The sequence below is a fragment of the Tarenaya hassleriana genome, unplaced genomic scaffold (genome assembly GCF_000463585.1).
Source record: "Tarenaya hassleriana unplaced genomic scaffold, ASM46358v1 Cleome30, whole genome shotgun sequence".
NCBI lineage: Eukaryota > Viridiplantae > Streptophyta > Magnoliopsida > Brassicales > Cleomaceae > Tarenaya > Tarenaya hassleriana.
Window position 1 is genome coordinate 1899906 of NW_010966178.1, and position 11040 is coordinate 1910945.

The 11040-nt window shown below is 33.3% G+C and overlaps 2 protein-coding genes across 3 annotated transcripts in view; both read left to right on the forward strand.

The window, feature by feature from the left end:
• LOC104820461 (WD repeat-containing protein 44) overlaps positions 1 to 4377 on the forward strand; it is a 7834-nt gene extending 3457 nt beyond the window's left edge. The window contains exon 8 of the mRNA XM_010550903.2: positions 4231 to 4377. Coding sequence (XP_010549205.1) covers positions 4231 to 4377 — 147 coding nt within the window. The remainder of the gene's footprint in view (positions 1 to 4230) is intronic.
• A 3935-nt stretch (positions 4378 to 8312) lies between these two features.
• Positions 8313 to 11040, forward strand: LOC104820422 (uridylate kinase-like). Of its 2 annotated transcripts, XM_010550864.2 has the most exons (8): positions 8313 to 8754; positions 9196 to 9331; positions 9413 to 9466; positions 9666 to 9757; positions 9929 to 9983; positions 10135 to 10306; positions 10436 to 10612; positions 10711 to 11040. In XM_010550864.2, exons 1-8 carry the CDS (start codon positions 8549 to 8551, stop codon positions 10818 to 10820), a joined length of 1002 nt encoding a protein of 333 aa, XP_010549166.1. In that variant the 5' UTR covers positions 8313 to 8548; the 3' UTR covers positions 10821 to 11040. The 2 variants fall into 2 exon arrangements, with proteins under 2 accessions (XP_010549166.1, XP_010549167.1); XM_010550865.2 differs by lacking the exon at positions 9929 to 9983 and having other exon boundaries at positions 10080 to 10306.

Sequence of the window (11040 nt, forward strand, 5' to 3'; positions counted from 1 at the left end):
CCGGGGACGACGGTTTCGACGCCGACCGGAGACAACCACCGGCGAACCCTCAAGAGTTTCCCTCGCTCCTGTCGCATCTCTGCCACGTGGCCGGAGGAGGAGCTTTTGAGCGCCGGGAAGCGAAATGACCGTGATACCCCTGGAGACGGGCTTTATTATGATAGTACCCTCAACGGCGGCGCGTGGGGAATTGTGATCGCGACGGCGGGGCGGGACGGGGCGATTCGGACGTTCCATAGTTACGGACTCGGCCAAAGGCTATATAATAGTTAGATTTGAGTCTTAAAGCTACAGTGTTACAGTGTAATCAGGGCCGTCCCAGTGTTCCATTCAGCTCATTGGCACAGGGCCCCAAAATTGGGAGGTCCCCATATTTTAATTTGTTTTTATTATAAAATTATTAATTTTAATTAAATTATACATAACACATAAAACCATTACCAAAACTCTTCACCAATATAAATTATTTATAGTTATAATAAAATATTTTATTTAAGATACTTCTAAATTATTTACTTTCCCTATTTTATTTTCAAAATTTATTGATAATAAAAATAATAAATAATTTAAAAAGTTACACTTTTATCTAAATTTAAATGAAATATAGAAGAGATGTACAATAACAAAAAATTTGAAATATTATTTATAATTTTATATATAAATATAACTTATTTACTTTTTAAAAAGGAAATGTTATCATCAAATCATTTTTTATTTTTAGATTATAATCATTTATATTAATATATTAATATTTTTCACAATAAAAATATTGTTTAAACATTTGTACAAGGCCCCAAATATTTTTGAGACGGCCCTGAATGTAATACTACTTTGTGTAATGAATGACACATCATTCACATCTATTTGAAACCTTGGTTTTTGTTTTTGCTTCTTCAATTTTGTCTTCAATGGGAAAAAAATGATGTGAGATTTATCATTTATCTACGGGTAAAACTTGTAAAATTTTTAAATTTGAAAATGATTAAAAATTAATTCCTAATTTTTTAATTGGATAAATTTATTTTTAAACTTTTAAAATATATCATAATTTTTAAACTTATAAAGTATGTTGTTATAATAAGTTTAGCTTTTACGATTTTACCCTTTAAATCTCTAACTATATATATACATGTATTATAAATAAAATATATTTATGGTGAATCTCACAATTACTGTTCATACCGATTTATTGTTCATACATACGGTATTGTTCACACCGACCATATACGTGAACAGTAACTTCGGGGTTTCTATAAATAGGACATTTGGGTTCCTCCATTTGTACATTTTCAAGAGAGAGATTAATAAAAAATACATTATTCTATATTCTCCAAAAAATACAGTTTTCGGTTATAGTTAACGATCTAATATCCGGATCGTTAATATTTCTTCCGATTTCATAACACGTTATCAGCACGAGCGCTCTTCTATAACCAATATAGATAAGATAACTTATCTTTAATACAAATATTTTCGTTCTTATGATATATACATATATTCAGTGGCAGATCCAGAAAAATTTATGAGTTCCATAATTATTATATATAAAATATCTATAAAAAAGTTAATAAAATATGTCAAAACAATGTTTATATTCTATTATTAAATTTTACTATTCTTTATTTTTTAAAATCTATCTATAACAATTTAATTTATAATTATCTGAAATATATCTTTTTCGATAAAATAAACTATATAATTATTCAAAAATTGATCATCAAAATGATTACGAAAAATTATTTTCACAAATTTATCATTAAAAATCTGTCTGTAATATATTTTTTTCACATCAAGATACTAAAATAAATCATGTAAATTAATTTGTTGAGAGAGATCTAAACTAATAATGTGATATATTACTGATTGAAATTTTACTATATTGATGCAAAGTTTTTTATCTTAGAAAAAAGTTTTTTTTTTGAAATATTTGTCAATTGGTTTTTCTATAAATAAAATATATGAATATATATATATATAAACAAATTTATAAATATGATCAAAAATATAGAAATTGATGAATAAACAAAAAATATTAGATTTGTGTTTTTTTTAGAGAATAAGACTAAAAAGGGACATTTTAAAACCTAATATTTAGAGAAACAAGAAATTAGAAAAAGAAAAAAAGAATGGGAGGGGGTCTAAGAAAAAATTTAACGGGGGCCTTCAACCTTTTTTATCAAAATTTTATAACAAATATAAGTAAATTAATTTTTTTTCCCTAAATATATGGGGCATGAGACCCCACTCCCATACATGTGGGTCCGTCTATGCATGTATTGATTGATGCTTGAGTGGAATTAACTCCAAGCTATATATGAATACCGATATTCTTTATAATTAATTTATAGACGGCTATGTCACCTCGATTATTATTCATGGACGGCTATGCCGCCTTAATTGTTAATCTGGACGGCTATGCCGCCTTAAATATTTATTCGTTATTGGACGACTGTGCCGTCTTAATTATTAATTTGGACGGCTATGCCACCTTAATTATTTATTTGTTATTAAACGGTTATGCCGTCTTAATTGTTAATATTGGACGGTATGCCGTCTTACTTATTAATAGACTATTGTGTTTATTATGTATGAACGACAATGTCGCCTGAATTATTTTACTTCTACAGACGATAAATTAATAAATATTCATCATGCAAAATATTATCATATATAATATAAATTTATTGATGGTCATTTATACGAAAAAATTTTGAACTTAATCTAAAAAAAGTGTTAGTAATAAAATTTACAAATTAAGTTTTATAAGTTCTTTCATATATCAATAAATTAATTATAAATTATTTGTTTCCTCAATAATTAGTTAATTATATACATAATATGATAAATTAATTTTACAAAATAGTTTAACAATTCGTTTTGATAAATTATTTTATGTATAGTTTTATGATATAAATTGGTAAAATCATTTATAAATTTTTCAAAATTTATTTTTCTCCAATGGCTACATTTAAGAAAATCAAAAATAAAAAAAAATCAAATTTTGGCTCCTCTCCAACGGCTAGAAATAATAAATTTTACCCTATAAATATATTTATCCATTCACTCAAACAACCCACACCAAATTGTCTCATTCTCTTCTCTTCTCCCACGAAAAAAAAAATCTCTCAAGATGAATTTTATCAAAATTCTCTTTGTTCTACCAATTTTAGCAGCAACTTTTAGTATTTTCTTCGATAAAAATCCCGATCCACTTTTATTTTTAATTTGCATTGCGGTCTTACATCTCGTTTATGTGTTACTAATTATAACAATTTTTTTGTTTAGTCATAATGGCAAGAATGACAAATATCGAGTTCGAGGTCTTCGACATATAGGGAAATAATTATTTATCATAGAAGTTGGATGCTGAATTGCATATCGAATCAAAAGGTCTTGGTACAATCATTAAAGAAAAAAATACATCAAACGAGAATAAATCAAAGGTAGTGATATTACTGCGACATCATCTTCATGATGATTTGAAAAAAGAATATTTAACAATCAAAGATCCTGCAGATATTTGGTTAAAATTAAAAGACCATTTTGATCATCAAAAAGCGGTGATCCTCCCCAAGGCAAAACATGAACGGATGCACCTCCGATTTCAAGTTTTCAAGAATGTCAGCGAATATAACTCGACAATGTATCGAATCACTTCGATTCTAAAATTATGTGGAGAAAACAGTCACCGAAAATGAGATGTTGGAGAAAACTTTCTCAACAATGCATGTCTCGAATATTATACTCCAACAACAATATCGAGAAAAAGGATATACAAAATATTTGGAGCTTTTATCGTATCTCCTATTGGTTGAACAAAATAATGAGTTGTTAATAAAAAAAACCATGCGTCACGACCGACTAGATCTGTACCATTCCCTGAAGCGAATGCGATAGAAAATAAACTATTCCCTATAAAGCTAATGCTATAGAAAAAATGACATTCCCTGGAGTGAATGCTATGTCTTATAATGACCGAGGACGTGGTTATTTTCGAGGTAGAGGTCGAGGTCGGGGCTGAAGACGCAGTCGTAGGGCTAGCCAAAGTTGGAGTAGAAGAGTGGTCAAGAAAACTCATCCCAAAACCATAATTTTAACAGTAATAAAGGGGGAGGACATGATCATCCAAACAAGATGATGAAAGAAAGTACATGCCACCGGTGTGGAATGACGGGACATTGGTCGCATACTTGCCGCACCGCTAAACACCTGGTGGAACTTTATGAGAAGTCGATTAAAGAAATAAAAGGGAAAGACATCGAGACAAATCATGTCATGAGTGATTATGATGATGATACTAGTGGTGCTAAAGACTTTTCACACATGAACCTCGCTGATGATTTTGCCCATCCTGAAGATGAAACCGGTTATGAATAAAAACAATATAAATGTTTGCATAGTTTATATAATCAATCTTATCTACATATGCATTCTCATGTATAAATAATTTTATGATATGTTGTTCTGATTTGTATCACTATTTATGCTTCATAAGTTAGTAATGATATTATGAATTATTAATATATCTATTTTTTTTGTAATGATTGTCATGTTGTTTTGTTCTTAGAAAACGAATATGGCTAAATCTTCGGATATCATATTGAACCTATGAATGAGGATGACAATGAGTATTTATATATCACTTCAATCAATTCGGACAAAAGTATGTGTTGAAAAAATTACCCACTCTATCATCGAGATTATATTATACTAATACCAATGTGATTGAATCACATATCATAGTAAACCAGAAGTTTACTGATATGTTCAAAAGTTTGGCATAATCGATTGGGTTATCCCGATGCCATTATGATGAGCAAAATCATCGAAAACTTTTATGGTCATCCATTAAAAAACCAGAAGATTTTTCAATCGGATGAGCTTTCTTGTGATGCATGTTATAGAGGAAAATTAATAATTAGACCATCACAAGTCAAAATCGGGCATGAATTTTCGGAAAGTATATATTGAGTACGATTCGTCATCCATTATACGATATTTTAAGCCACAAACTAGAGATGTTTTTATGACTCGTTTTGTTGCTTGTCATTTTAATGAAATTGAATTCCCACCATTAGGGGAAGAAAATTATAAAATGTTGGGAAATGGAAATGATCTTAATTGATGTACACCATCATTATCCCATTTTGATCCCCCAACAAAACAATGAGAACTAGAAGTTCAAAGGATTATACATTTGCAGAATGTTGCAAATGTTCCTGTTCGGATTGAAATTCCGAAAGAACAAGTGAAAGAAAATAAGAACAAATGTTCCTGCTCGGATTGAAATTCCAAAACACGCCTAAAGCGTGGATGACCTATTGGTTCTAAAGAAAAAAACCTCCGAAAGAGTTAAGGGCCCAAGAAAAATGAAATGTTCGATTTGGAGGAATGAGTTCCCAATCAAAGAAATGAAGTACTTTGTGATGATAGTAATCATGAGATCTCAATCAATTATATCAGTAATGGTACATTATGGAATAAAAAAAAAATCAAAGAGATTGATGATATATTCTCTTATAATATATCAAAAGAAATTGATGAAAATGAGGATCCAGAACCCAGATCTATTTCGGAGTATCAAAAGAGACCAGATTGGAATAAATGGAGAGATTTTATACAAGCTGAATTAGATTCGCTTAATAAGCGAAAGGTATTTGGACATATTGCTATCAAACCGAAATAAGTTTCTCCTGTTGGATGTAAATGGATGTTTGTGCGGAAAATAAATGAGCACAACGAAATTGTAAGATATAGATCTCGTCTTGTAACACAAGGATTTTCCCAAAGACCAGGAGTAGATTACGAGAAAACTTATTCTCCTGTTATGGATGCTATTACATTCCGATACCTAATTAGTCTTGCAGTTTCAAAGAATTTAGAAATGCGTCTCATGGATGTTGTTACTGCTTATTTATATGGGTTACTTGATAGAGTATCTATATGAAAGTCCCTGAAGGATTTAAAATACCCAAAACATTGAAAGCAAAACCACGAGAGTTATGTGCCGTCAAGTTACAATGATCATTGTATGGGCTAAAACAATCAGAACGTATGTGGTATAAACGTCTGAGTGAGCATTTATTGAAAAATGGATTTACAAATGATCCTATATCACCATGTGTATTTATAAAGGAGACGATATATGGGGTTGTGATTATTGTTGTATACGTTGATGATTTAAATATTATTGGAACTTCTCATGAAATCTAGGATGCATCCTTATTTAAAAAGGGAATTTGAAATGAAAGATCTTGGACAAACCAAGTATTATCTTGGGTTACAGATAGAACATTTGAAAGATGAAATCTTTTTACATCAATCTAATTATACAAAATGGGTACTAAAACGATTCAACATGGATAAGGCAAATCCACTAAGTACCCCGATGGTTAATAAAACATTGGACATTGAAAATGATCTATTTCGTCTTCGCGAAGATAATGAAGAGATACTTGGTCCTGAAGTACCGTATCTAAGTGCAATAGGAGCTCTTATTTATCTTGCAAATTGTACTAGACCGGATATATCATTCGCTACCAATCTATTAGCAAGATATAGTTCTACCCCAACACGAAGACGTTGGAATGATGTTAAACATATATTTTGTTATCTTCAAAGATCTATTGATCTTGAATTGTTTTACCCTAATAACACAAAACAAGAAATTGTTGATTTTGCAGATGCAGGTTATTTATCAGACACACATAAAGGCAGGTCACAAACAGGCGACGTCTTCACAATCAATAGAACTACGTTAGCATGATGTTCTCAAAAGGCAGACTCTAGTTGCCACATCAGTTAATCATGCCAAGGTCATCACATTACATAAGGCGAACCGAGAATCAGTATGACTAAGGAATGATTCATCAAAAGTGATAGAATAAAATTTCTTCGCATACACCCGGGAGCTTGAAAGAAATAAGGAGATTGAAGTCAGATATATACGATCATGTGACAATGTAGCAGATCTGTTCACCAAGGCCCTTCCGACAATGGTGTTCAAGAAGCATATACATAATATTGAGATGCGCCATTTACGAGACCTTTGATGTCTTGTTCAGGAGGAGCGTGTAGTTGTACTCTTTTTTCCTTATCAGGTTTTATCCCATTGGATTTTACTGATAAGGTTTTTAACGAGACATCGCCAAAACACGCAACCATATTTTACTAATGGTGGCTCCAAAGGGGAGTGTTATAAATAAAATATATTTATGGTGGAACCCACCCTGTTCACACCGACCGTATACGTGAACAGTAACTTCGGAATTTCTATAAATAAGCCATTTGGGTTCCTCCATTTGTAGATTTTCAAACGAGAGATTAATAAGAAATACATTCTTCTCCATTTTCCAAAAAATATAATTTTCGGTTATAATTAACGATCTAATATCCGGATCGTTAATATTTCTTCCCATTTCATAACAACATGTACATTTTTCCTTTGAAACATTAACATTTGGTTCGAAAAAAAAACCGATGTGTGACAAAAGAAACATTGATTTCTTTATCTATTTTCTACGAACAGATTTTAGATTCCAGCTATTTGTATACCACAATAAAAAATACAACAACAACATCGTCTCATTTTCAAGTTTATTTGGAGTCGGCCGCATAAAATATTATTCTCCATTCATTTCGATCCCGGATTAATAATTGGATAAAAATAATCAAATTAAAAAAATAAATCAGCGATAATTTGTTTATTATTATGAAATAATATTTGAATAAAAATCGAATGGGGTTAGCAAAAAAAAAGCAAATAAAGAAATAAAAAAAAATTCTTCTTTTTTATTTAAGGGTAAAATCCCTAAAAAACCTTCAACTTGCAAAAATATATATAAATAAACCTTCAACTTGAAAAACTATCATTCAATCCTCGAACTTGTAACTTGTCACTGAATAAAACCTCGAACTTGTAAATTATTGTTCTAAAAAACTTTTGACCGGTTTGACCACAATTTCAAACGATCGAAAATCCACGTATTGACGGATTGCTGATGTCATTTTTTAAATTAAAATTGATAACGTGTATAAGGTGATATCAACAATCCATTAATACATAGATTTCCGATCGCCTGAAATTGTGGTCAAATCGGTCAAAGGTTTATTAGAGCAATAATTTGCAAGTTCGAGGTTTTATTGAGTGACAAGTTACAAGTTCGAGGATTGAATGATAGTTTTTTAAATTGAAGTTTTATTTGTATATATTTTTGCAAGTTGAATTTTTTTTAGGGTTTTACCCTTTATTTAAATATATTGCTATTTATGAAACCGAATCAGATTTTGTTTTTTTTTTTATTTGATTCTCCAATGACGATTTAAATCCGGGTGAGATAGATTTGGTGCTCTTCGGAATTTGAAACAGAAGCTCAGAGAGAGATTTGCATGTAGAAAACCGCACCTTATCTTCTTTGTCGGCCATAGCCAGTTTCAGTCGGAGACCAGAATCAAAACCCTCTCCCTGGCGGCGGCGACACAATTCTGTAGTGAATCCATTGGATGTTTTAATTTTTTCAGATTACCAATTTCTCTTCCCTTCTCGGCTATGGCGATTTCTGCGACATCTCTGTCGCCCTTTACTACTCTCACTCCAAAATCTTCCTCGTCACATTCCCCAATCTGTTGGATCCCTCTTAAACCCAACAATCCCAAGTCCTTGTCCGAACAGAGTTTCAGAAGACGGATGTTCATCAGCTGCTCTTCGTCTTTGTCCCCCGACGCTGGTTCTTCTCCCGAGGCCGTCAATGGGAGGTAACCGCCATTCCGAGTTCTACGCCCACTAAGTGTTTGTTAAAATGTTTCTGTGAACACCCATTTGGTTATGTTGTGTTTTCCCTGTTGGTTTTCTGATGGGCCTTTGACTTTACGTTCATGCATTGAGCATAATAGTTTCAAATGTTTGATCTTGATATAGTTGTCGATCGTGTGTTCATGGTTATGCTGTGCGGTTTCTCTGTTCTTTTTCTTATAATTCAGGGCCTTATGTTCATTATTGAGCTTAATGGTTTGAAAGGCTTGAGTGGAGTTCTTTCGTAGATTCATGGTTTTGATATTTCGAATATCTGGCATTTGGCTCACCTTAATCTTGCCCATCATGATTTTTCAATGTTACACGACTGATTCTACTTTGTTAACTGACTCTTTCGTTGTAATTTGTGGTAACATTTGATGGAATTTCGGCTGCTTAAGCAGGCAGTCGTCGTTTTCCTTTTGCGTGAACATGAACGAAGCTGGTATATCGAAACCGTCATTCAAATGGAGAAGGGTGTTACTCAAAGTCAGTGGAGAAGCTCTTGCTGGAGACAATGAGCAAAATATCGATCCAAAGGTCATTTCTTTCTTGTTTTCTTATATCTGTGTTGATGTGTTCCCTCAAGAATTCTCAGTTTGTTCGCATTAAATAAAACAGGTTACCATGGCGATCGCTAGGGAAGTTGCAGAAGTGACTCGGCTTGGGATTGAGGTGAATTTAAGACCTTCATCCAGACGTTTCCGTCTAATTGATTAGACCATATTGATCCATTGTCCTCAGCAGATGTTAATTGATCCTTACCCTCATTTGTGTTCATAGCTTGGTTGCATCCTTGGCTGGTTGTTAAAACTCTCTGCAAAAAGATAATTCCTTTACAAGCTGAAATCACAAAACATGCCTGCTGAAACAGGTAGCAATCGTGGTTGGAGGAGGAAACATCTTCCGTGGATCCTCTTGGGCTGGAAGCAGTGGCCTCGATCGTTCATCTGCTGATTATATCGGGTATCTCATTCACTCTGGTGGAATGCAATGCATCCATCTTTATAATCATATGCTTCTTTTGTCCTGTATCGAGATTTCTTGTTTCATTTCTTCCAAACAAGATCTAGAAATGCCTTCCACTTGGAAGTTCTTGGCCTCAGTGAGTCTGTCTGGATCATCAAATTCTGACAGGATGCTGGCAACTGTGATGAATGCGATCTTCCTTCAAGCTACAATGGAGAGCATCGGCATTCAAAACCAGAAGATTTTTCAATCGGATGAGCTTTCTTGTGATGCATGTGAAGTTTTTCTGGGTCTCACTGTGGTTCATCAAATTTGACAGGATGCTGGCTACTGTGATGAATGCAATTTTTCTTCAAGCAACAATGGAGAGCATTGGCATTCCTACTCGTGTCCAAACTGCATTTCGCATGTCAGAAGTTGCAGAGCCTTACATACGGAGACGGGCAGTTAGACATTTGGAGAAAGGTAGGGTCGTCATATTTGCAGCCGGAACAGGGAATCCGTTCTTCACCACTGATACTGCAGCAGCCCTTCGCTGTGCTGAAAGTAAGATATTCCTATTGGAAACTCTCTGTTTCATTTCTCTGAGATCATCTGAATCATATGCAGAAAAGATTCCTGCTACAGAAACCAAACCCTTTCCTCACAACATTTGATTTGGCCCTTCTAAACCAGTTAATGCTGAGGTTGTGCTGAAAGCAACAAATGTTGATGGAGTATATGATGATGATCCTAGACGAAACCCGAATGCCCGCCTTCTCGATACTCTAACATATCAAGAAGTAACCTCGAAAGATCTCTCGGTGATGGACATGACTGCTATCACTTTGTGCCAGGAAAATAACATCCCAGGTACGTTTCGGCTTAGGGTTTCAACGGATTTTGTTAACTGAAAACTCTGTGCAGAGATCAAAGATGGAAACTTTTTGTTTTGCCTGTGTGATTTGCAGTTGTGGTGTTCAATCTATCAAAGCAAGGTAACATCTCGAAAGCAATCAAGGGAGAGGGTGTTGGGACATTGATCGGAGGAACATGGAACTCAACTGTCGCAGCCACTTAAACCCTCGGAGAGAGTTTACAGAGTTAGTTACTTTTGATTAGTGTAGATTCTAAAGACATCATTTTCCAACTACAGTTTCTACGTTAGTGAGGTTTTGTCCAAGTCCGCAACTCCACAAATCCATTGTTCATACAATTTTTATCATATCATGATCCTAATTGACTATAGGGGTGAATATTTCAGATTTTTATATGGATTTTGGTTCGTCTTGGTTTTTTAA

Bases quoted from the DNA above. Each gene is read 5' to 3' on its own strand.
- LOC104820422 (XM_010550864.2), top strand. From the start codon at position 8,549: ATGGCGATTTCTGCGACATCTCTGTCGCCCTTTACTACTCTCACTCCA. The intron at 8,755-9,195 runs GTAACCGCCATT...CTGCTTAAGCAG, and splicing joins CCCGAGGCCGTCAATGGGAG to GCAGTCGTCGTTTTCCTTTT. The intron at 9,467-9,665 runs GTGAATTTAAGA...CTGCTGAAACAG, and splicing joins TGACTCGGCTTGGGATTGAG to GTAGCAATCGTGGTTGGAGG.